This window comes from Anguilla rostrata, chromosome 10, assembly GCF_018555375.3.
Source record: "Anguilla rostrata isolate EN2019 chromosome 10, ASM1855537v3, whole genome shotgun sequence".
Lineage (NCBI taxonomy): Eukaryota > Metazoa > Chordata > Actinopteri > Anguilliformes > Anguillidae > Anguilla > Anguilla rostrata.
Genome location: NC_057942.1, coordinates 14,790,081 through 14,816,673, shown reverse-complemented (window position 1 = coordinate 14,816,673; position 26,593 = coordinate 14,790,081). Strand labels below are relative to the sequence as shown.

Genomic DNA, 26,593 nt, shown 5'->3' with positions numbered 1-26,593 from the left:
GGGCTGTTGTCTGCAGACTTGGCAATAGCTCCAGAAGGCAGCTGTGCTGGAGGAAAGTGCTATAGTGTAATTGATCATATCTGGGGGTTTACACAATAAAATAAGCACTCTGTTCTCTCTTCCCATAATACCTCAGATATCACAAAGAGCTTCGTACATTTTATTTGGCTTCAGTGCATTAAACTAGAAATCATTGCTTTGCTTTTGTATATTGATGAGGCCGTTTTTTTTCAAGGAATTAAATTACCAAATTTTATGACGCTTCCCGCAGGGACTGTTTAACACCAGTGTAAATAAATCCAAAATCAAATTACATCCTCTGTCACACCGGCTAACCAACGCGTCAAATTAGAAAGTCTCTCAAATTGCATGCTCCAATGCAGCATCACTTTGCATATTCACCATTTGCCCGGGGAGTTTTTTTTAAACAACACGTACTGTAAACACAGGGGTAAGGTTTGAAGACAAAGATGGAGAGAGAGCCAGCTGAGGCTTGCTGTATGAATATTATTTTCTATAATAGAAGGGGAAGAGAAGGGGCTGTTGTGTGTCTGTCGGGCCTATTACAGGTCCTGTAACAGTTCAACTACAGTACGACCTGAAGCACAACAAAGTGCCAGGGAGCGTGAGGAAGTGATAGTAGTCACCGGGTCTGACCAGACAGATATGCACATATAATACATATAGCAAATATCATACCCTTACTCATGTGTGCAGGCAACTAGACACATACACCAACAGGTACCCATACACATACACTCACGCACACACACACACACACACACACACCTGTATGTCTGGTTGTGATGACTCCTTGTCAGACTGATTCTGTGTTTACATGCAGAGCACCAGTTTCTCTCAGTGGAAGAGCTCTCCTCATTTAGACAGTCTGACTTATGAAGCCCAGATGGCTTTGGCTTCAGAAACTTGGAAGACACTCAACCCTCAAATGAATGATGATGAAACAGCTTGTGCCTGGCCTGTCACTTGATTAATAAGTTTGTTAATGCTGAGATGAATAAAAGAGAATTAAACTGAACAGGACTGTTTGTCTCGATGAGCTAGCTTCCTTTTTGATATATTTCTGAGACCTTTTAGTTGATTATTACAACAGGAAAGACACACTCAGCCAATAAAAGGGCCATTATTTTAAGTATTTGACAAAGCTCACACTCGCCTAAATCTATAGCCAGTAAAGGTGTGGGGAGGGGGCAGCAAACATCAGCTAAGACAGTGTGTATGTAGTGCATGTGTGCTTCTATTGTGCTCGGACATTCCGTCCAGACGACACAATCAACAAGGCTTGACCTCTTGACCTCTCCGCCTCTCACCTCGTTGACCTGCTGTTTGTCGAGGTGGAAGATCTGGCCGGAGCTGGTGGCGGCAATTTCCTCATAAACCCTGTAGCCAGGCTGGGTGCGGTCTCCACAGTCACCAGTCAGCACAAATACCACCTGGAGGACAGTAGATGGGGCAAGGACAATCAAATGATGAGAGTGAAATAGAAGCGAAGCCCTTCCCCGAATTACGAACACCCAGCTTCCAAGTCAAAATGATATGTGACTAACCACTCTCTCTAAGTTCTGCTCGATTCCTGCACATCCAATAATAACACACAGAAGGCTCAATATCTTATGATAGGCATAGGCTTTGCCTTTGGAGCATAGTCCAACAGCAGGGTACAATGGCATGCAAATAGTTTTGTGCCACAATTTCACTGAGCTCTCAGCTAAGCTCATCCCTGATGGGGGTATCTGCTATACCTGAGACTGGCGAAGCTGCACCAGCTGCAGGACATCATGTTTGAGGCGGTAGTCCTTCGCCCTAGCGTCCGTGAACACATAGATGAAGGAGCCGGGCAGGGAGACCTCCAGAGCCTTCTTGATGGCCCCTATGCTCATCTCCGGACAGTCCCCACCTCCCTGAGGGACAGAAACGTTGAACACACAGAAGTCTGACTCGTTAGACATCTCTGGAGTCACTCCAGTATCCGCCACTACACTGACGCACACCTGCGACATTTCAAACTTGGATCCCAGAGGGACCAACATGAATGGCGCACACATTTTGGCCAGCAAATGCTTCATTTTTTGATTTAGCCCAATCACTTTTTCTTTCCTCTCACTGAGAATTCCACACTGATTGCTCCTAAAATGATTTACTGCAGTATGTTTGGTAATTTTATCCACACTGAACTGATATAGCTTTCAACTGTTTGAGCCAATCAACATAGGACAGTTGGTTGGAACAAAAACCAATAGACAGCAATGGGGTGGACCAGGAATTGAGTTCGACACCCAAGGTCTAAGGTGAGAGTTCACTGGCCTGGGTCACTTTACAAGTGTTCATTGCTGACTCATAGTGCTTCTGGGAAGAGCAGGAGATGATCCCGCTAGCTGTGGTTACTCCGGGAATATTCTCTTTTTGAAGGAGTGGACTATGGAAACACAAGTTCTCAGCTTTAACAAAACACAAATCCAGTCTGGGCAGCCACAATGTCATACCTGAGCAACAAAACGAGCGCTCCAAAACACTGCAGTGGCTCTATAACTAACTGTACAGCAAGTCTTACAAAAAAGTTCAGAATATATTTTGTTTTACTCTCTGGATTGACAATAGTACATCAATAGAATCTAATTCAGCAAGATTTTTATTTGGTCCAGTGAAAGCCAAATGATGAATCATGGGGAAAACTGAAATCCAGTATTTGTTCTATTAAAATTTACTGGAAAGGGTTAATATAAGGGTTGGATAACATAAAAACTGCTAAACGAAAAGGGCATTTCTCTGACAGAGAGGTATTTCTCTGACTCTACCTTGAGACGCCACCTCAGATGCACAAAAATTGAAAGGCAAGGATGAACCAATTTGTTTTGCAGTTCACGGATACATCAAGGATTTGCGCTGTCAGTGACAAGCAGGATTTGAGGCATGCAATTTAATTTGTAAACCTAGAAAAGCGTAAGAAGGTGCTCCCAATTCTGCAAACACCCCCTGAAAGTGACTCATTTGACCCCCCCATGTGACTCATACTCAGAGAAAGATGGCAGACCCCACATGAAAACTTGCAGACCTCATTATGAATCACCCTCAATGCAGGAATTAAAGCCTATGTGGAAATCCCTGCTTGAGAGCAGGCTAAACCTGGGATGACTGCAAAGCAATGCTGTAATCCATAGATTTCCCTGCGATCCCATTTTTACTGAAAGTCTCTCTGCCCAAGCCGACAGGCAAGTCAAACAGCCTCAGCCGGCAACACCACTCCACACGAACCTGCACAAACAGCTCCTGGAGATCATTCTGGAATTTCTTGGGATCTGTGGTGATGGACACAGGGCCAATATCTGCAAAAGGGGAGAACCATTTCAATAAATAAGTTGCATTATAAAGACCCCCTCTCCCTCCCAGCTTTCATGAGTTAAACTGAATGGTCAATCAAAGACCTTTCAGGGAAAACAGGAAATAAATGAAAGCTTCAATTCACCACCGTGGTGCACATGACGTATTTCACAAGTTTTGTTTTTGTTTGTGTACTGTTTAGTAGCTTAGCTTATGTCAAGCAATCTATATTAAGAGTAATAATATAATATGAATGAATATGAATAATATAATGACAGAAATTAAAATTATGTTCATGTCATATTTAAACTTTAAATATCAGGTTGCTCCCGAACGTGCTGCCCCTGCCCTTACAATGGAAAATATTCTCAAAAGCCAATGGGCTGGTACTGCATATGTCTTTCATATCTGCGGCATAACATTCCATACTCATGTGCCAAAATAATGTTTCCAAGATACAGTATGTATACACAAAGCAGATTATGCAGGCCAACTGTTTTCAACCTCAAAATGTCTGAAAGGTCTTCTGGTTTTTGTTTTTCGCCAGATCAGAAACCAATTCTGACCCAAGCATGTTAAATGAGTAATAAACAGCTGTAACTGATCACTTAAGTGCTGAGTAACAACAAAAACTATGAGACTGCATCTTGTCAGGACCAAGGTTGAGGAACACAGAGTAGGGTAAAGGCATGGGTTATTCAGGGTCATGTCCTGTCATTTTTTTTCCAGGTAGAGTAGGTGTAAAGATGGGCTACAGGTGCACAAACGGGTGCCAACATCAGGTGCCAAACTGATCCCAGTGAGGGGCAGCTCAGATCTCAATTATTGGTTGTTTGTTGCTTGTCACATTCACCTTCAATGGTGCACTGTTTAAAGTCATGGATTCAACCAACATTTGTCCTTAAACTTACATATAAATTAGATAAAATCATTATCAAGCACACTTGAGCAAGTTCAATTTGGCAATTGTCAATTGTACTTTTCTATGACAAAAAATAAGAACTGCATTTATTTCTAAGTCAAATTTTATGGACAAATTGTCTAATTTGTCAATGGCATCGTAGGGTTCCTTTGGCAACAGTCATGAGTTTAGATGAAATAAGCATACATAGACAGCAGGGAAATGCCCTCTTTGTCACCCATCTATACAGTGAGATATGCTTACCACGAGCCAACAGAGTGGGGGAAACGGTTTTCGTTTGTCTGACCAGCACACACAGTTTCAGAAAAAAAGTTTTTTCAATGGATGCATGCCCTCAAATACCACGCCCTACAACTTGGCTGGTATTTGAGGATGTCTCTCGGGTGGCCCGAACTGGATATCTGAGATTAATGCCTCCACCCTTCTTCGTGTTTAGCAGGACTATGTAAACTCTAATTCTGATGGCCAGAGGACCGGGTATGTCCATCCAGCACAGAAAGCTGGTCCAGCTGCTCTCTTTCTTCATACACTGTGCTGGCACTGAATCACTTTCCCACCATACAAAGCTGTCTAAGACTGCATGACTGCTTTGATTAAGGCAGCCAAAAAAATCTCATATTTGCATCAGCCAGCTGAGCAGTTTGTGTATCATTGCTCTCCAACACCTCTTCTGCACATCCTCTATAGCAGCCACAAAAAGACAATGCAAAACAGGACACTTGGAATCATTAATGCTGCTTATTCCCACCGTTTTCCCTTTTGTATTGAGTGAGGCTCTTTCTATGTCTCACTGTCAGTGTGGAGGGTGGGGGGGTGGGGGGGAGGTGTAAGATTGTGGGGATGAATGATCACGTTTTCCTTACGTCTGGCACGTGTTTGGACTCTCCAGGAGTCAGATCCATGGAGGAGTAAACACTGAGAATGGACATGGGACTAAGAAGGGCCTGGGGTCAAGGGTCAAGCCAGTGAAGGCAGCTGTGGCCTGGAGGGTGGGAGTGTCACTCACATTACAGACTTGCTTGGTGAACCTTTTTCATTACAGGCAAATGCATTATTCCAATTTCAAATGCTTTATTGGCATGACAATTCTGAATATAATTCCAGAGGACCCCCCACCTCCACCCATTTTTCCTCTCTCTCTCTCTCTCTCTCTCTCTCTCTCTCCCCATAGCACGCATGTGAAACATTGGCCTAGTCACTCCTCTTTGTCAATCACAGAATTTCACTGCAGTCTCATCTCTGAACAAGTTCCCCAAGAGCACGCCGCGCTTGACACTGGGAGCCTTCAAAAGGAGCCCCCTATACTGCCATCCACCCCCTCCCTCCACCCTTTCTGGCTCCAGTCCCTCTGTCTCATTCGGTAACAAGGGCTGCCTGGTTTTCCCCAAGCATTGGACGGGGGGCGATGGGAGGTAATTACATTCAGGCAGACAGCATATGCTTCCAATCATCCTCAGAACACCCTCCCCTTCTCCTCCCCCACACCCACATTTGAAGCGCTCCTTCTCTGATGTTAGAACCCATGGCTGCTTCCGCTAGACACATCGTCCAAAGGAAGCAGGCCCACAGGCAGCCCAAATCACTCTTTGTACCTCTGTGTATGACAGGCATCAAGTATTACATTTGAATTACTCCGCTTCTTGACATTGTAGGACAGATGAAAAATTGATTGTTTAAGAACCATGCTCTTGTTCTGTTGCATTCCAGAAAAAAAACTGAAGAGAAAGGGACTTTCCGATTTTCGTATTTCTTGAGGTCTCTTTTCAAAACAGATTATATAGCTGATTCATTAGAATAACACTATTTCACTGATATTGACACAAGTCAAAGATTTAAATCATTTAGTCTCATCCTAAAAATATATGTGTATCTTTGATGAGCAGAGATTTTCTTCAGTGACAATATCAGCATGGACAAAAGATGAGAAAAGTTAGGATTAAAAAATAGACCAATCTATATACAGATGTCATATAACTGTATATGCAAGAAGTATAGCTTGTAACATGTCTTTTGACATAAAAAATAAGTTTGACGATTAACAGCTCCGTCACCATTTGTAGAAGTGTTGAACTGGTGCATGTATGCGTTCCGGCATTACAGCGATCCCTGCTGGTACATGTCATTAGTACACCTCATTGCAAGTAAAGCATTTAACAAAGGACGATATCCTAGCTTAAAATAAGTAAATTAAATAACAACTATGCTAGATACGCATTTCTTAAACTGATTTAAACGAGACAGAATGAAATAATAGTCGTAAAAACATTTTCAGTGAGAAATGAAAATCAGATTTATTCCCATACAAAAAAGTAATTTACACTGTGCCCTACCATTTGTGATAGCTAGTGCAGTCGCTGTGTGGGTGTCTATAATTTCTGCTTACCTGGATCGTGGAAAGGAACGAGGACAAAGTTTTTGATGGGTCTAGTTCTCCGGCTGAGGGTTTTTTCCAGGATCCGAGAGGCGCCATCTATCACCTGTTTGAGGTCGTCGTACATGGAGCCGGTAACATCGAACACAAAGGCTAGTGTCGAGGCGCTGTCACTGGAACCCACATTTTCGTCCACTCGGGGTACAGCGAGGAGTTTCGAGGCGCAACCCAACAGCACCAAGACACAGCACTTTATCCAAATGCCGGTCATTTTCTGCTTACAAAAATTATGCAAATGTTTAAATAATTAATAACCAAAATCTTAACACATGGTCGATAAATCCTTTGCGTAATGGCGCATGTGAATGCCTACCAAAAAAAAAAAAAAAAAAAAAGTAAAAAAAAACTTCCAGCACCTTGAGACAATGAGGTCCGGTACAGTTTAAAACGGCACGCAGGTTTTTTGCAGTTTTTCCCCAACAAAGAAAATAGACTCCATTGGCATGACCCAGAAACGCCTCAACTAATGAAAGAGAGTAAAAATCCAAATGACACAGATTAAAACATCTCCATGTCCATGTGCTTGAATGCGTAAATTCAGGTTTGGGAGAGGGACGGAAGAGCACTCTCACTGCTGACTTCCCTGGAATTGCAAACTGCACTTTGGAAACGTGGGCGGGAGGGTGTTAAAGGGTCCTGAGTAGTTTGAATCTGTTGTATGTGTGTGTGTGTATGTGTGCGTGCGTGTGTGTAACTTGACCCGACTCTGACTTGGAGCGCTAACCCCCCACCACCAGCGCCCGCGTTCAGACGCAAGTAAAAATGAGCAAACTTTCTGATTTGTCAAAAGTATCATTGTTGTTATCATTGTTGTGGACACTAAGAAGCCAGAGTCCAAATTACTCAGTGTTTATTAATAGCAATGATACTATATACTCAGCTGGCATACTGCTAATTTTATCCAGAAATTCTTTGACAAAACCGACCCTCTTGTGTATGAATGGAACAGAGTTGACATCGCTGAAGAGCATTGCCAGATGGTTTTTTAAAAGGAAATGCGCCGGAAACACACAGAGCCCTTTCTTCTTTAAGTGAAATGTTGATGTATACCCTATGCACCATTAACACAACTTGCGACTATAACCGTTTTTTATTATTATTTTGAGTCGAGTAAACAGGTCTTTGGTCACTTAATTTCGGCAACATATCCGAAAAGGCGACACACACATTCAACTCACACCGAGACACGACATATCAGACACTCGACAAGAAAGCTGATAATTCAGGAAAACTGTACAGGAAACGGAAAAGGGCCGCTCCAGAATGCAAACACTTAAGTGACCCAAAAACGACAACCTTTTTTAAGTCCTCACTAAATGATATGTTCTCTCAGAACAACAGAACGCTGTACCATGTCAGATTTTTGGGTTCTCTCAGTAAAACTAAATGACAGCGGGATGGAAGGAAATACAACAGACATTTGTCGGTAGACCTCATTCAGCTTTGAGCTGAAGAATTCAAGATAACGAGGCCAACAGTCTTCGAATTAAAATCGCCGCGTCTTTGGTAGGAAGGACGGACTACTGACTACTGCGCAACCAGGACCCACTTATATGAAAGCCATAATAAATCGAAACATTAGGAACCAAAATAAGGCAATCATAGACCACACCAGTGGGGTCAATGCAATACAAATTCTGTACGTGAAAGCTTATACAACTTTGCGGTCCTGACAGCCGTTTCATACTCCACTTTATTTCTGTCTCACATTGAGTGCCAAACTTGACCCACTTGCCCTGCCTTGCTAATACCCCATGGCGATCACGGAATAATTCAGATTTTGCGTATCTCATTGTATGTAGGCGATCATTTTATGATAATATAAGACATAACGAAATCATGTTCTTGTAATTGGGAGAAAAAATAGCAACAAAATGTATACAGGTACTGTCAGGTTAATACCACCACTAACACTTCTCCTTTCCACCAATCACTTGGGCTCAAGACTTTGGTTATATTTAAAACTCCACAGCCCTGCTGGATGGAACAGAACCCAGAACATGCTGTGAAGGTGATTTGGGAGGAGGGGAACAGTGTGGTGATCAAACACACCCCCCACCCCCACCCCCACCCCCCACCCCCCATGCTATATCATGACATCAGTCAAGCAACCACATTATAATACAATCACCAAACAGCTGTATATGCCGGTACCTCTACCTCTGTGCCTCTGCACATTTTATTTTAATCGAAGGCCATTTCCTGTTGTAAAATGGACATAACTGCTTCAGCCAAGATAGGAATTTTTTACATAGTTTTTGTGTGTGTTTGCTTTAACCCTACTCTTAGTGCACTGTAGGCAAAAGAATGGCATATTTTTGTAACTTTTTTAAAGCAACTGTTCAATGCGATCAGAGTTGAGACAGGGTCTTCCTTTGGAGAAAGAAAAACAGTTGTCTAACATTGTTATTGGCTGGATTGGGGCACTCATATCAAATGCAGTTTGTCAGGCCACTATTTATTCCATATCAAACACAGAGGAACCTATAACTACACCGAGGTAACAAAGAAGTAAACCTAGAATTCAATTCAAGTTGAACATCTTGTTTTCAAACTGATATCCTATTTAAAGTTTATAGGCTATTGATAATTCCCTATTCTTTAATATACTGTTTGCACAGTAACTTCTGTGGTGATTTTGGCAAAAAAAATAAAAAATGAATAAATAAACCCATGGCCAGACATAGAAATTACAGATGGAAATTTAAAAACAAAAACATGAACACTTACAATCTCTCTCTTCTTGAATCTCTGGTTACAGTGGCCATGGCCGATATTTCATTCCAACATATCAGCTGTCAGAGGATATCTTTACTGCAGGCGTTGTTACTGTGAAATGTCAACAGTACAGAGCAGCACATGCCTGCCACCCATGGGGCCGATTCCCAGCAGTATAAACCAAATCAGGAGACAAGTGAGAAGAAGAGGCAGACAGTGGAGCTTCTTGATCCATGCGCCCTCTTCCCAATTCAGGTCCTCAAACCTCATTCCTGCCCTAACCGGCAGAGTTATCTCCCGCAGACAGGGGTCAGCTGGATGAGATAAGGGTGACATCACGGCCACAGTGAGCCGCTAAGGCTGAAATCTGCCTAGCGTCAATGTGGATTGGATCTGTTGTGCGTTCAACTGCATCTAGTGGATAAGTCCAGTTAATACCAGGGTTGACAATGGGTCCCTCAGGTTGCTGCAGATTCAGTCTAACTGCAAAACGCCATTGCCGTTTTTTAGAATCGTAAAACAAATATGAAAATAATATTTCAACTTTTATCAATATTTTGATGTTCATTTTATATCAGAAGCTGTCTGCAAGAAACCAAAGAAAACTATTATTTGAGTATTTGATTTGTCAAAGATGAGGTTGAAAGCACATATTGCTAAGAACCAGTCACACCGATTCCCTCCAGATGAGACGAGAGAGGCCAGCGAAAAACCAGCAATACCTTCTGAATGTCAATACAAAAAATGCAAATCACATTAGCCTGACAAAGTGGATATCGAGCAAGAGCTCATCAAGCCAAGAGGAAAGACCTCTCTTCAAAGTAGTGTCTCTAGATATTCACTAAACATACCGGGCTTCTGGTCAAAATGTAGGCGATCAGAATGAGTGCACTTTGTGATTTATTTTTAAAACGGAACAGACAGCACAAGACTGATACACTCTGGATGTTCACAGCCTGTCAGAAATGTGTGTAAAGTATGACAGACCATAATGATAGCAGGAACAAAGCGAAGGCTCGGATCTGAAGACTACCCCAGAGCCGGAGCAATCTGTTCATTCGACAAGATGAAAGATCTCATTATTTTTTTAAAATTCTTTTTTCAAAAGAATTCTCTCTGAAAATAAAAAAAAAGGTTTTCACATCAACCTAAGGAGTACTGGAGCTGACATTCAAAGGAACGTATCAGGCAGAATCACTAATAGCAAAAAAAAGAAAAGAAAAAAAGACACCCTGCAATCTTTTTTTATTTCAGTGCAGCAGAAGCAGCAACATTGGAGACAATTGTTCTGTGATCTACACGGCAATTCAGATATTAACTTATGGAGCCGGACAAAGGAAAGGTTTTTTTTTTTTTCTGTTGACCCACGTTGCTCGAGAGAGGTTTTAATTAATGAGGCCTGAGAAGGCCATAATGCGTTGACACTTCTTAGGAACCTCACAGGCCAAAACAAAAAGCCTTTACACACACGAGGGCTATGGCTTTGTTTAACAGGAAATCACATCACTGAGAAGACACTAAAAAAGACACAGCAGAGCAATTCATGTTACTTCCCCAGTCGTCTGGGGGTCTTAAGAAGGGAGAGAGGAATCCCTTTCTTTCTCGACCGCGGGAAGCGTGACCGCACACGAGCTAAGCGTCTCAGTCCTCGAACTCCTGCAGCGGAGGCGAAAAACTGCAAGACAGCCTTCCTCCCACTAAACATCAAGAACAAGGGAAGCGGTGAAATCATTGAAGAAATATAATGTGCATGAAAACTGATTTGTGGGCTGTTTTTCTTTCTTTTTTTTTGGTTGAAGGCGGTCTGTTCCACACAGCCTTTTATTAGTCAAACGCATTGACAACACTGTAGCCGTTTCACACAATGGTGCGAGTCTGACACATTGCGGAGTGTTTGCTGGTGCAAGCAAGTGAAGGAACACCGACTACACAATGGAAACATACTGTACCTTAAAACACATTAAATTAATACAGAAAGAATCATCTCCTCCTAAAGTTTCTCCTCTCTGAGAAGTGAGGAGTGAGCAGAATGGTATCCTAGGCTACAATGCTTACACTCCAAGCCGGCACCGTAGCCTAGGATACCATATCTCTTAAAATCTTCAGTATATGGACGGTTTCATTCAATATAAAAAGCAAAATAATTTATAAATAACACTTAAGTTTCATTCTAAGTGAATGCACAACACTTTCACGAAACCTCAGCAATGTTGCATTTTCAAGTGTTAAAAGCCAATATATACATAAACGAGGTTGACGATTTTTCTGTTCTTTCCCGAGAACTCCAAAATAGTGAGCGCCGACCAGGTTAGCTCTCCCCGGTAACCGTAACCGCACTCTCCCCGGTGGTCACGTGAGCGGAAAAAGCTGCTCTGTCCGCGCTCAGCCCACAGGGGGCGCCGTCGCCAGTCGCCGCGTCTGCAGTTCCAATGAAGCAGGGAAACACAGAAATGGAAAAAGCATTCAAGGCAAGTTCCTCCTCACATTCTGTCCTCTCGCATGTCTGTCTCCATTTTTTTCCTTCTACAAATACAGTTCCTCAGCCACAGTGAGGCTTGATGTTCTGGGCGATGACGGAGATGACTGAATGGCAAGAGGCAAATCTCGTCGGCTGGCTCCTGTGACCCCCGTTTCTCCCGTCGTCTTCTGGGTGGGGGGTCCAAGGAGACATTTGGCTTCTTCCAAGAACAAGTGTAATGGCACTGGAGTGAACACTGCTTGGGTATCTGTGCAGAGGGGACAGAAAAAGCACAAGCTGAAATCAGATGCTGGAGGACCGGCCGGTATGTTTATATAGAGGAGGGGAGGGGTGTGACACGCACACACAAATGCACGCACACATACAATATACGCACACACGGAAGAGCACACACACACACACACACACACACACACACACACACACACTTCACCCACTTCACCCACCACTTGAAATCACTGTGTCCCAGCAGCGGCGCGGTAGATGGGACTGGCCTTAATGAGGTCACTCGCGCTTTGGGAGGGGTTCGGGGCTGGAGTGGCGCTAACTGAACGGGGGCCAGCGCTCTGGCGGCCTCCCCCTCCCCCTCCCCCTCCCCCTCCCCCTCCCCTTCACCGGGGCCCTTGATTGCCAGCAATCAACAGCGAGCGCCTGAATAATTTATGAGGGCGCTGAGGAGAAGCTCCCGGCTAAACAAGCGGCCCATCGGCGCTGGCTTGCCTCGTGCCAGGAGCGTGGCCGAGCCGCGGCTGGTTTCTGAAGCCTCGGGCGACGGCCGGCCTCACAGCCGAGCTCACACACGCGTGGCCTCGTGCGCGCGCGCGCACGCACGCACACACACACACACACACCCGCGCCCACACACACACACACACACCCGCGCCCACGCACACACCCACACACCCGCGCACGCACACACACTCACGCGCACCCAAACTCCCACGCGCGCCCATACACACACACACCGGCCCCTACGCACACAAACTCCCACACAAACGCCCTACATGCGAACGCATGCAGAGAAGTCCAGGAATAACAAGCTTCACACCGAATTCAGACATGCTCGAGACACCAGAGCAATGACATTAACACAGTATTGCACTAGCAGTCCAGGTAATGAAATGCAGAATCAGGTAATGCGAGGTGCAGCTATATTAGGTTGTTGTGGATCTTCAGTGCCAGTTTTTCATTGAGTTAAATGTTAAAATAACCTTTTATGGATACTAATAACTGTGCTGGTTTACTGTTATTTGTGTAATTTATCCCTTGACTTATTTTTCCCTCCCACAGATTCAGATTTTTCAGTTGTGGCAAATTCCAATTTCAAAAAACTATATTTAGTTCATGATTAAGTGGTGAAATTAAGGTATGACACTTAACCAGCTTAAATTACAGACAATGGAAACGTGGCAGAAATAGCTCGCTTCTATAGATTACAATATCCGTGCTGTGTTTTTTCCCTAAGACTAAAAATTAACATAAAGTCCCCAAGAATATGCTCCCACTAAAGTTTTAGTTATTGTTTTCCTCAGTCAAAAAGGTGCATCAAAAATTATGCTGCAGATATAGTAAAGGACATTCACCATTTCAGTTAAAACCACTCGCTTCACAATACCAATGTACAAATAAAGTGAATGTATGTGAAAAGATAGCTATATATTCATTTACGCTCACACTAATCCAAACCTTTCAGTCTATAATGAAGGGACATGACATCCTGGAGACAACACTAACTCAAAACTCAGCCACCCCCTAGTGGACACGTTTGAACCATAAAATCTGCTACACTTCAATGGGTTTGCTTGCTAAAAATGAGGAACGCCAACAAAGACATCTGACAAAGACAACGCACTCATTTTGAGTAAATAAATGGGGAATTGGAAAGAAGGCATATTCATATTACCCATTTTGGGCATTAACGTGAAGAACTGTATCACTGATTTGACGTTGCCATGGTATATAGGCAGTACACTATTTGTTTTACATCAGAAGCATATTAGAAAAGTGCCAAACCTTCGACTGACTGAAATGAATTCAGATTTAATTGCAAGTATTTGTAATTGTTTTACAATCTGCAGAACCTAGTTAATGAGCTGCTCATTCCCATTAGAATGTTTTTATAAACTGCTCATTGAAAAAAAAAGTTGTCCATTCCTCAGTTAAATTTCTGTGTGAAGCACTAGCTTACATAAAAAAATAATATAGCTGGGTAGCTAACGTTGGCTACATTCTATGCAAACCACTGTGCAATTTAATCTGATCAGCAATCAGCTGGCCAGCTAGAACACAGCGCAGGAACTCCTAGCTTTAAGTGAATAAACACCATAGGTGCAACAGGATATTAAAATACCATATTAAAATGTCATTAAAGAAATTACTATCATTAAAAAAGAACTGTTCATCAGTGACCGTTAGCCAGAGATGCTAACGATAAAGAAAAATGATTACACACTCAGTAACAGTGAGTAAAACCACCCCCCTCCCCAGGGGACTGCTGGGTTAAGGGTGTGCGGACGGAAACGGACGGGATTCTCAATCCCCCCTCCCACCCCCCCGCCTGTCAACACGCAGGCGCTGCGGTCCGGCTCACCTCCTCTCTCCCCCGGGGCGCCTATACGAGCCCGTCGTACAGGGAGAGGGCCTGCACGATGGAGGGGTCCGCCTTCGATCCCTCCTGGAACTCCTGCAGCGTCAGCTTGCCGTCGGCGTTCTGAAAGGGGAGAGGGGAGGCAGGGCTGCGGTGGGTCTGCGGGGGGGGGTGGGGGGAAAGCGGGGCCGCCGGCGCGTCGGCCACGCGTCGGCACCCCCTCGGCCCCCTGCCGGACCCGCGCGCAGTTACGCCGCGCGCCGGGCAGAGGGAGCTGTTCCACAGAGCTGCTTCACTCCAACTGCAAATAGACCTCCCCTGCTTCTTCCCTCAAGCCATCCTACTTTTTTTGGCTGGTCTACTTTGACAGTTTCCACAAGAGCCCCACTTTTGATAGGTGCTTTTGAGTGGTGCTGTTGGACCCTCACAGCCGTGATGAGTATCCTGACCTACTATCCGTGTAATTGGCAGGAGCTTGGATAATTGGTGGATGACAAGAGCTCGGATAAAACGTGGATAACTCCACACATGAAGGGTCCTCTTATCCTGGGAGACAGGCAGGCATGGGATGAGATATGCTATATCTTTATATACTGTAAATTACGCGTGAATGTGTGATGGTGAGTGAATGTGGGGGTGTAGAATCAGAGTGTGTGTCGGAAACGTGAAGTATGATAGTGGGGGGATGTGAAATGGGAAGGCATGGGGCTTGTGCGTATAAGGTATGGGGAGAATGGGGGGTGGACTGGCAGAGTGAAGTGTGGGGGTGTGACAGCGGGGCAGAGGGACGTGAGGCTGGACGGGTGTAGGTGTGCAGCAGTGTGTGGATATGAGAGCTGATGTGTGAGGGAGTGTGAGGGTGTGGGGATGTGTGCGGGCTCGCAGAGGGAGCTCAGCCGTGGGCGTGGTCAGCATTCAGCATCAGTCGGTGTTTGGCAGACGGTCACTGCAGTGGAGCGTGCCGCTGGCACGGGGGGCGGTGTTCTGTGACTTTCCCTGCTGATGGTGTGTGTGTGTGTGTGTGTGTGCGCGAGAGACAGTAAGAGAGAGAGGGAGAAAGCCTATTTGTGTGAGAGAGTATGTGTGAATGTGTGTGTGTTCATGCGTGAGAGAGACAGTAAGAGAGAGAGGAGAAAGACAGTTTGTGTGAGAGAGCGTGAGTGAATGTGAGTGTGTGTGTTTATGCGAGAGAGAGTAAGAGAAAGAGGGAGCAAGCCTGTTTGTCAGTGAGAGAGAGAGAAAGAGATTGTGAGTGTGTGTGAGTGTGAGACAGCAAGAGAGGGAGAAAGCCTGTCTGTGTGAGTGTGTGAATGTGTGTGCTTATGTGCGTGTGTGAGAAAGTGTGTGTGTATGTATATATAGGTGTGTGTGAGAGAGAGAAAGTGCATGTGTGCATCTGCTCACACAATGTCAAACAATGCGTCTGTTGTGCGTGTGAGCATGAGAGATAGAGTGTGAGTCCGTGTCTGGGAGGGGGAGGGTAGAATTGGGGAGGGTGGGGGTGTGCTGTTCCCACAGCTTGTCCCTAGCTTGAAGCTGGCAGCCTCGCATCCCCAGCTTCTCCGTACCGCAGTAAGAAGTCCATCCATCGCTCCCGTGCTTACTGTTCCTGTCAGCCTGTGGAACATCACTTTGCGCCTCCACGGAAAAGAATCAATCCTGCCTCTCCAACTGAGCGTCGACAACCGACTGCGGAAGGTCCGCTTGGGCTCTGCTGCGTCCGGTTCCTCCTGCCTCTCTGACTCTCCGATGCCTGTCTGTGCTCCAGCACGTTAAGCCAGCCTCATCGCTCTCACTCTGTCCCAGCACAGCCACTTACCGGCCCCTGGCCCTGAATCTCAGCCGTCTGTTTGCCTTTATTAAGAGGAAAGGACTGCTATGTTGATCAGCGTAGCTTTATTGCAATTGTCTAGCTTTTGCTTCTGCGCAACCAAGACTGCAAAATTCAAAAGGTCAATGAAAAACTAGGGAAGCTTTGTGATATTGTGTGTATCTATGCAAGCTGTGATACACAGGATATTCTGCCATTTTTGGAATTTCTTGTGCCATGCTTAACTAACATCTCCACCGTAACAGGTTAATCTTAAAGATGTCGAACATTCACTGATTTGTTCGTCAGTTCTCTCTACCTTGTCCATCATGGCGAAAATACGGTCCACTCTCTTTTCTGGAGTGTTCTCTTCCTCGGGCAGCTCCACAGTGTTTCCCTGACAAAACACACACACACACACACACACACAGGTAGTTAGGTTCAACATAACATTAAAAGACCAATGTAGCTTAATGCCACATGTGCCGAGTCAAGCCTGCCACAGCAAAACTAACTGAGGTTGACCTTACAGTGGCAGCAGTGTAACAAAATGGTTCGGGAACTGGACTTGCAACCGGACGTTTGCAGGTTCGATTCCGAGGTAGCACACTGCCATTGTATTCTCAAGTAAGATACTTAACTATTAATTACAATTTCTTCAGTATATACCCAGCTGCACATACGTATGCTAGGTAGAAGCGCAATGCAAGAAACTTATGCAAGTTGTCCTGGATAAGAGTGCTGCTAAATTTGCAGTTGTAATTGTAAAGCAATGCAATCTAAAGTTACAGGCTGTGACATGCTCACGTGAAGAGCAGAACCTACCACCATCTGGTAAATGGCATCCACGATGTTCAGCATCTCATCCCGTGTGATGTAGCCGTCGTTATCCAGATCATAGAGCTTGAAAGCCCCTGCAGTGGCGATTAAAGAAACGCGGGTAATTAGCATTCGTGCGTGTCACACTCCACGGTCCTCTGAGCTCGGAAGCCAAACCGCTACATTCTGAGTCGCGAGTGGACAAAGCCTGCCGCTAATCTACAATGACTTCAGCACCCCCGCTCTGCCTGTCAGTGAAGACATCTGTCTGCACCGACAGCTACCCCTGTGTGATATGCTAGACACAAGCCCCTCAAAGGCCTGTCACAAACGCAAATCTCTGTGATGTGCATGCGGAATGCGTGATGTAGGAAATAGACATGTGATGCTGGTGCGAATGGTGTTATGGTGCGAGTGTGTTGCAGCGAAGCTGAATTGCATGTGTGTAGATGTGCGTATGGTGTGCGACTGTATGGTAGTTGAATGTGTGCGTGTGTGAGGTGTTGCATGGATGCGTATGTGCGTAGATGTGCATGTGCGCGGTGCGGCACATGTATGTGTGCGTAAGTGTATTGTGGCGCATGATGCGCTGTGTGCGTCCGTGTGTGTATGTGTGAGTGCTTGTGCATGTGTGAGCATGTGTGTGTATGAGTGCGTATGTGTGTACACTTGTGTGTTGTGAGTGCGGGCAGTAGCTGGGTCAGCAGGGGGGGTGCTGAGGGGAGTGGCAGGACTCCTGCATGCATTCTCAGCTATGGAGGAAGTGAAACGCCCGGAGGAGGGAATTCCCGTCCCCTTACATCTGAGCTTCTCGTCCAGGGTTCCCCGAGAGGTGACGGACAGCGCCTGAATGAACTCGGAGAACTCGATGCGTCCGTCCTGGGGAGGGAGGGAGAGACAGACAGTGAGTGAGAGAGAAAGAGAGAACAAAAACCTTCCAGCAATAGCACCGGCGCCACAATCCCCCCCCCCCCCCCACCCCACTTTACTCAGAAGCAGAAAGTGGGGCGCACTTCTCGGGTGTGCCCGCTGCTATTTCTGCGCTGCACCTGCTGCCTGCCCCCCCAAGGCTACGGGTCATCAGAGAGACGCATTCTGCGGCCCGCTTCCTGTCCCACAGACAATCACGGCTCCGCTCGGCCCTGCGTCTCTCACATTCATCAGACTACTTTATAAAACTGCAAAAGTTTGGGAGTACACCCCCCTCCCTCCCCCCCACCCCCCGTCTGTTCCTTTTCTCTTCCGGCTCTCATTTCGCTCCATCGCTGTCTGTTCTTGTTCACGCTGTTCAGTCATTTCCCCCCCTCCCCCCCTTACTTCACACAAGGGATAGATTTTCTGTCCTCGGAAACGCGGGGCTTTGAGCAATTTCCCCGCTCGCGTGCTGATTGAAAGCGCGTGTTCTGACGGACACGGCGTTCCCGTGAAAAATACATTCGTTGGGGACGGCGGCGATGGCGGTCGGCGCGTTCCGCCTCGGGCGCGGCGCTTTCCCGAGCGAGAGGAAACCCAATCGCCCGCTCGGCCCGGCGAGAGCCTATTATCGCCCGGCTCTGTCCTCCTCCTCCTCCTCCTCCTCCTCCGCGGAACGCTGTTATTTTCATAATGGCGTCGGCGGGCGCCGGGCGCCGTCCGTGAAGACGACGCGGCGAGGCGCGGAATTCGGTTGCGATAGCCTCCCCCCCCGCGTCTTCAAAGCGAGGCGTGCTCCGGGAGAGAGGAACCCGCCGTCGGGGGTCGGGCGCTGAGCTGAGACGCGGCGGCGGGGGAATACTAATGGGCCTTTACCCCCCCCCGCTCGCCATCCACAGGAAGAACAGGCTTTAGAGTGCGTACACGCAGAGCACACGCAGGCACGTGATTACAGGTGCAAATATGTGTAAGCAGGGGAAACACATACCCGTGCACACACACACACACACATACACACACACACACACACACACACACGCACACGCACACGCACACGCACACACACAAGTTGCTCCTACAACAAGCGACGGTAGAAGAGAAGAGTTGTAAAGTCATTTAAAAACCGATAGCCACCTTTTTCTATTTTTCACTGTGGAATCACCACTTGCGCTTCCAGTCACCTACTATATGTGCCACCCACACTTAAAGCAATTTGGCAGAAGTACTTGAGAGAGAAATGGGATGTAGTAAGCAGTAGTTCTCCCAGGATCCCTTGTCTACTTACACCCACTGACCCCCGCCCCCCCCGCCCCCCAGGTCCATTTTGTCCCGTAGCCAAGGGCTCCTATTCACAACCGGCTAATGAGACAGTCGATGCTTCAACCTTAGAAGCCCTGACAACGGGGCCCAGACCATGCTAGTGGTGGGAAGTTTTACGAGACGCTCAGAAGCTCCTGAAAAGGGAAAGAACTTTTTTTTGAATTTTTGGAAAATGTAAAATAACAGCAGTTATGACAGGGGTGTGTGTAGGTGACTGCCAGCGTGCGTTTCAGCGATATTAGCAAATCAGCAAGCCGTGCGAGTAAATGAGCATTCGGAAAGCAATATTTCAGCGGTGTCCAAGTCTGTTGACCTGAAACCTGTCACCAGACAAATGAAGCCGCCACGTTTCCGACGGGGCTGCGGAACGGCCCGGAAACCCAGAGCGAGGCTGCTTCACGAATCGCTATCAACAACGGCGGGAAGAATAAACGCTAGCAGGCGGTGCTGTCAAGCTTTTATGGGAAAACACAGCTGAGCAAGCTCCCTATGCAGCACCCACAGGCGTCTCAGACAGACAGACAGGCAGACGAGGCCCCAAAAATCGAGAAGAGTCGGAGAGGAGGCGATGAAGGGTGAAGGGGCTTCCAACAGGCGAGGGAAGCATTTGAACGGTTTAAAATGCGCCCATGTGACACCTTTCGCATTTTGCCTTCCCCTCCCTCTCTCTTTCTCCTCTGCAAAATGATCGCACCACTTTATTAATCTGAATGATCCAAAACCCCACACCTTCGATTTCCTTCAACACGCTCCATGTGTCATACCTTCCACTGCTACGCAGATTGAGAAAAGCTGGACCCATTCATGTGTGCGCCCCCTTCAGGTCGCCAGCACACTTTTCTGTCGGCAAATCCAGACACCCAGGCCCCTTCGGCCACGAGGCCACAGCTCCTGCCCTTACCTTGTTCTCGTCAAAGACGTTGAAGACGAACGTGGCAAACTTGGTGGGGTCCCCGAAGGGGAAGAACTGCTTGTAGATCTTCTGAAAGCCTGCAGCGTCCAGCTGACCGCTGGGACAGTCTTTAATGAAGCCTTTGTACCTGGGGGAGAGATGGAGATGGGGAAGGGTGAGAGTAGGGGGAGGGGAGGGAGGAGAACAGATAAGCAAAGGAGGAGGCACGGTCGGATTAGGAGGAGCAGACTGTTGGGCATTATTATCTGAGAACCAGAGACTGTGAGAACAGGCTCCCGACTGCAGCAGCGTTTTAGTCCGCTCGGAGAGCTCATCACTCTTCAGTTCGCCCCGAATCACGAAGCGATTTAAAGTTAAGTCCTAAAGCTTCGCTTTAGTTTGCCTCGGCATCAGATGAGCTCGTTTTCCCCCTCGCGGAACCTGCAGGCTGCTCCTGCTTCGGTTCATTCCCATCTCTGGCTCCTCTCATCCATTTTGTACCCCGGGACGCACGGAATAATTCATGAATCAATCTAGCCAGCTGTTAGGTCCAATCACCACGCGAAGGCCATTTTATGCAGAGGTGAGTCCAGTCCTTCTGCGAAGAGCAATCGTTTATTTGGTTTATCACTTTCTCCATTGTCAACTCTTGTCTTTAAAAAACAAAAAACAACAAAAAAACAACTTGATTTTACAGTGATGAACAAAGGGAGAACCAGAGAAAGAGAGAGAGACAGAGAGGGAGAGAGAGAGAGAGAGAGAATTAAGGGATGAGAATGTGGGGGAAGGTGTGTGTATGCATGTAGACCTACAAAGAGCAAGGATTTTTGCGGTGACAGATGTCAGGGAGAACCTAGCAGAGCGCGCGTCATCTGTAAACGCACCGGCGGTAAACCGCGACGGCCTCCCCGCTCCGTCCTCGGCGCCCCAGGCCGGGCGGGAAGCCCGTCTGCGTTCCCGCCGCTTTTTAAGCGACGCGCGACCGCGCGAGGCGCCGCGGCTTTCTAGCACAGACGGGGTTCGCTAATGAAGACTTACGACAATCAAGGCGAGCGAGGGACCGACGAGCGAGCGAATCGCTGACGGGCGGCGGAAACTTAATTCGCTCTTCATTTTCCTCGCTCCAAAAGTTTTAATCGCGCGTTTAGAAAAAAAAAATCTATCCTTGTATAGGCAAAACCGAGGAAAACTGCGCAGAGCGAGCAAGGCGGAGAAAAAAGGAAGGCTTAGCGAGAGACTGCGCCAGTTCCATCATTTGCATATAACCTGAGATAAACGCTCCTTTATTTTCGTTTTCCCCCCTTTCGTCAATTAGAAAGGCGGAAAGGCGTAAAACGAGGCTAATTCGTTCAAAGCGAAATCCTGTCGAGCCGCTGATTCCACAGGTAAGGAATGCTAATCCCCAGGACGGCCCATTTCGACACGAAATAGAAGGTGCCGCGACCCCATTTTAAATTGCGACTCATTCCGATGGATGCGTAGACACGCAAGGGGAAAGTCCCTCTTGCTGCCTCCGCTTCTCCCTAAACACCATTATGCAGTCGGGCTGCTCTTAAGATCCGTAATGCCAACAAGCTCGTTGCAGTGATGACACACTTCAGTTATTACTTCAAAAAAAGACCGGCTTCAGAGAGAACCATTTCTTTTCTCATCAAACTAAATCTTTGGCCCCTGATCTATTTTTTCCCTTTCCTCATTAATGCAGTTTAAAATATAAAAAAAACTTAAACATCTATAAAAATCTGGCACAATGAAACCTCTTTCTGGCTGTTAAAAAAAGCTCTAGCAGAAAATTATGTTTGACCTCTTTTTCAAGGAGGGAACCCAGCACAAATTAATAAAATCATAAAATGAAAATTATTGAGAATGGAAATGATGACGGACCCTTTCTCAATAATAGATTTGCAAAAACAGTCATGGCTTTCAAGAGCGGATGTAATCAGCTGCTCAAATGGAATTAAAAGCACAGCGGTTCAGTCTTATTCTGCTTTAGAAAAAACGAATAAAAACGTTGGCCATCCTATTCTTCCACAGAAACAACTAGAAATACCGCCTCGCGGTTGTATGCCTCCGCCAACCAAGGCAAAAACGCGTTTTGTGAGGTCACAGTGACCTTGACCTTTGACCACCGAAATCTAATCAGTTCATTCTTGAGTCCAAGTGGACGTTTGTGCCAAATTTGAAGAAATTCCCTCAAGGCGTTCCTCAGAATGAGGACGGACGGACGGATGGAAGGATGGACGGACATCCCGAAAACATAATGCCTCCGGCCACGGCTGTGCCGTCGCGGAGGCACAAGAACTTCCTGTTCAAACTTCAGAACACTGTACAGCACATCACTGCATTAACTAACAGCCACCGCCAACAGCGCCTGTTTCAAGCTGTATCCTAGGCCTGTATGACTGCCAGAAACCAAGGTCTCATCAGAGATAATGTATGCACAAAGATGAAGGGCATTTCCCTCCCCTCACTAATCAGCACACAGTGGATGCTTGTCATTATACGAGGAACAAACAGGTCACCTGCAACAGCCTCCCTCGTTGTCCGTCCGCACTTATCTCAGTCAAGTGCGTGGATTTCATCAGCTGTGTCGTTTTGAAAGCAGACGCAAAGGAGGCGGGTCTGACAGAACAGAGATGCAGTGCCTATGCCTGGCTTCACATTTGAGAAGGTGACAAAATACTACGAGTGTGTACCATAAAGGGGAATTTCACCTTAAATTATATGATAACACGGTTTTAAAAACACACACACGCACACACACAAACAAACACAGCAGCAATTAAAATATACCAATCTTCTAGATATCCATCTCCCATCCTCTCAAAAAGCAGCAGTAGAAATGCACAGAGAGGTGTGTTCCAGATGCAGGAAGCAGCCAGTAAAATATCTACACAAACAAAACCTTAAATTCTGAGGAAAAATACTAAGAACCTATGAACAATATATTCTCTTTTGACAGTAGATGAATAAAAAAACAAAAAAACAAAAACTTAGAACAAGGGCATAGGTTTTCTTTAACTACCATAAGTTAATGAGCACCTTCAGTAAAAAATTGTGGTCCTTGATGGGTACCAAAGTGTTAGGTCCTTAAGGACATAATGACTATTTGTTGGAGCCATTATCCAACTAGTGGAAATGATTGGTGCCATTATCAGAATTGTATGAATGGCCCACAACTGCTACATTTTAAATTTAGCAAACAAATCCATTTGGGCGTAATAGGTATTGCATTAATTCATCCTTTCCTTTCTTCCAGTAGTTCACATTCCATTAGGTAGAATTCTAAATGTGTGCAGGCATCTATCTGCAGATCAATAGACCAATCAATCAATCTGTCATGGGATAGTGTTAAAGGTGAACTCCTCAGGTTCATCTGTAGCAGGTTTACCAGTGAAATGACTGATAAGCACATTTGAGAGAACGCTCGGCAGGATTAGTTCCTGGTGCTTTGAAGATGGATTTTTCATTCAACTCTATCGGCCTCAGGAAAACAAGATGGCGACTGGCCATTACAAAATGCAAAGCAGCAGAAAGCAGTCGCGTTCACGCTCCACCAAAGCCATTCCGTGTGCGCTTCTCAACCAGTCAATAGAACCGAGGGGGAAAAACTCATTAGAAAAAGAGAGCTTTTTGGGAGGCGTGCAGGGACACTGGATTGAGCTCCTACGGAGAGGAGACCCCCTGCCTCCTCAATTCCCCACTCCCCCCCCCCCCACTGCCAGAGTTTCGCTCTGATTCACACCCACCCCCGCCCCCACCTCCCCATGACTACAGACTGCAGCACAGACCGCACTAAATGATCGTTTTCACTACAGAACAACCAGGCGGAAGAAGAGCGGGAGAAGAAGTGAAGGCCATTCCACAGTGTGACAGAGAGGTTGTGCGAACACAGGCGTGGAAAAACCAATTTGCTGGATAAAAACCCAATACAGGGGATAAAAGGATAAAATAAAAAATCCAAGGATGGTTTTCCAGACTGCCAGCTGTGTGTGGTATTACCTACAAGCGGCGCAGTGGTGCAGTAGTTAGCACTGTTGCCATGCAATAAGGAGGTTCAAGGTATGGGTGGTGCCCGGCCCGGATCCCCTCCGTTTGAAGTCTGCACGTTCTCCCAGTGTTTGCCAGGGTTTCCTCTGGGTACTCCAGTTTCCTCCCACTGTTCATAGAAACGTAGCCCTGGGTCTACAGATAAAAATTAACCTCCCTGGCTAACTCTGGCACATTTACAGAAATGTTATTACTGTGCACTGACCCTGTCAAATAAACTAATAAATTAAAAGGAAATTAAAACCGCAGTCTCGGGACCCAGCTGGAATTCATTTGGCCTTTTTTCTTATGGCTGCAATCCCAGAATGCCGTACGGGCCATCGCTATTGCAGCAGCAGCTTCCTCTGCACGGGAGAGGCTGGCATGGACGGCGCCGCTCCACGCACAGCCCGCTAGCGGCGTGGAGAGCGGGGGACGCCGAAACAGACGCACAGACCAGCTTAGCGACAGGTGATTATGGGTCAGCCAGGGAGCACGCTGCGACCCCCGTCCTGCCGCACCCCACCTTACGGGGGGCGCTGACACGTCTGATGTGTGCCCCGGCCGAATTCCCACAGGCAGGCTCCGTGGGTCCGGTCCAGCGGTAAATAACACGCGTGTTCTGGGCTGGGACGGCGGGGCGGCGTGCGTCTGAGTCATGGGCTCCAGTCCACCGCGGATCACACCAGGCCACGGACACCCTCCCACTAATTACACACTGTATGCCCCCCGCCCCTCCGCTCCCCCCCCCCCTCTGCTTGATCCCGTGACAGCAGCTTAGATTTCCCCAGGTTTCCCGGTTGCTTAGCTCTAACGAGAGCCCAGGTCCCAGATCCTACGGACGCAACGCCAAAGCTCCCACAGACTGAGGACGGCACCCACACCCGTCCCCTGCCCCTGGGAGCAGTCCGCACTCCTAAAGCGTAACGTCCGCAACTGTTGCTCTCCGCAACACGGTTCCACCCGCTGCTTATCGTAAGGCGCAGATTACCGCGCCGAGCCGCTGAGAAGCTAAGGGGCGGCTGCTGAGCTCAGCTTTGTGACTGAACGTGCGGGGCGATAATTCTAATGAACGGAATAATGGGAGCGTCGCAGCAGAGGCCGTGGGTAATAACGAGAGCAGACGCAGCGGTCGGGTAAGAACAGGGATTCTCTGACTCGCGCTGGCACAGGCGTGGGTGAACTGACTCTTCGTGCTTTTATTCTGGAAGCTTCTCCACTCACTGAAGCCTGAACAACAATGAGACCGAGAGAGAGAGAGAGAAACAGAGAAAGAGAGGGGGAGGCGGAGTGGGAGATAAGAGAGAGAGAGACGGAACAAGAGAGCGAGGGAGACGGAGAACGAAAAAGCAGGAGGGAGGAGAGAAACAGAGACACAGAGAGAGAGAGACAAGGAAAGAGAGGCTGACATACCCCACTCCACGGGCGTGGAGTGTCACTCAACGAACAGCTCAAAGCTGCGATGAGTACACGTTTGTATGCAGTGCCGTGTTTGGCTGTGGTTTGATTTAGCAAAGAGTACACTGCCACCTTCACGCATTCACATTTCAAATGCTACACAATATGCCACATCTCAACACAAATCAAACCACACACAATGCAACAGACTCACATTCTCCCGCTAATGTACAATTTATGTAGGGGCAGAAGAGGTGAGAGACGAACTTGGCCCACTGTGTGTCACACCACAGTACTTCTGGGGAAAAATGATTAAAGAAGATTACAGTTTCATACGTGCTACAGTGAAACTGACCTTTACCCAACATTACCTCAGCTGACGGGCATATGTAGTGCCTGCCCGTGTGGCTTCCAGCTGTGCATACCACAGGCCTGTCCTCGTTTGAGCCAGAACATCATTCCTACCACACCTTACACAAATGCATGCGTAATACCAGCCGAGTGCTAGCCCTCCCGCATTACACTTCTGCCACGTTACCTAACCCGCGTTCCTCTCAGGCACCTGCAGGGGGCGCTGTGCGGAAGCTCTGAGCACTGCATAAAAATCGCCGCGCGGTGCGAGCGGTCGAGGGCTCTCGCTGCTCTGCCGTCGGGAGCACGCGCAGTGCCAGGCAGCGATGAGTCAACGCCCGGCCGCCGAGCCTGGCCGCCGCCCAGGTAGCGCCGCGCCAGCGCTCCCCCTCCTCCCTACGGACGACCTTGCGCCCGGCTCCTGCGGCAACGGCCGTGCCAACTCCCCCCCCCCCTCACCCCCCCACCTCCCATCCCCGCCCGCCCTGCTCCTTTAAGCTCATTCCCAGCCTGAACCGTGACGGTCGGCCTCGGGGTCGGACCCGCCGTGCCGGCCGCCGCGGGGCGAGCCGCGGGGCCAAGCCAC

The 26,593-nt window shown here is 47.3% G+C and overlaps 2 protein-coding genes across 9 annotated transcripts in view; both read right to left on the bottom strand.

The window, feature by feature from the left end:
* The window catches only part of hmcn2 (hemicentin 2), a 61,799-nt gene extending 54,476 nt beyond the window's left edge, over window positions 1-7,323 (bottom strand). The window contains exons 1-4 of the mRNA XM_064354367.1: window positions 6,645-7,323; window positions 3,274-3,344; window positions 1,764-1,922; window positions 1,332-1,454 (exon numbers count right to left, since the gene is read on the bottom strand). Coding sequence (XP_064210437.1) covers window positions 1,332-1,454; window positions 1,764-1,922; window positions 3,274-3,344; window positions 6,645-6,903 — 612 coding nt within the window. The 5' untranslated portion in view covers window positions 6,904-7,323. The remainder of the gene's footprint in view (window positions 1-1,331; window positions 1,455-1,763; window positions 1,923-3,273; window positions 3,345-6,644) is intronic.
* A 3,315-nt stretch (window positions 7,324-10,638) lies between these two features.
* Window positions 10,639-26,593, bottom strand: part of LOC135265101 (neuronal calcium sensor 1) — a 39,590-nt gene continuing 23,635 nt past the window's right edge. For 7 of the 8 annotated variants that reach the window (XM_064354358.1, XM_064354364.1, XM_064354361.1 and 4 more), the window contains 6 exons: window positions 20,239-20,377; window positions 17,906-17,984; window positions 17,112-17,200; window positions 16,606-16,683; window positions 14,480-14,599; window positions 10,639-12,136 (listed from right to left, as the gene is read on the bottom strand). In XM_064354358.1, coding sequence (XP_064210428.1) covers window positions 14,501-14,599; window positions 16,606-16,683; window positions 17,112-17,200; window positions 17,906-17,984; window positions 20,239-20,377 — 484 coding nt within the window. In that variant the 3' untranslated portion in view covers window positions 10,639-12,136; window positions 14,480-14,500. Of the gene's footprint in view, window positions 12,137-14,479; window positions 14,600-16,605; window positions 16,684-17,111; window positions 17,201-17,905; window positions 17,985-20,238; window positions 20,378-20,787; window positions 20,828-26,593 lie in introns of those variants that run through there. The other variant, XM_064354366.1, reaches the window with a different exon arrangement.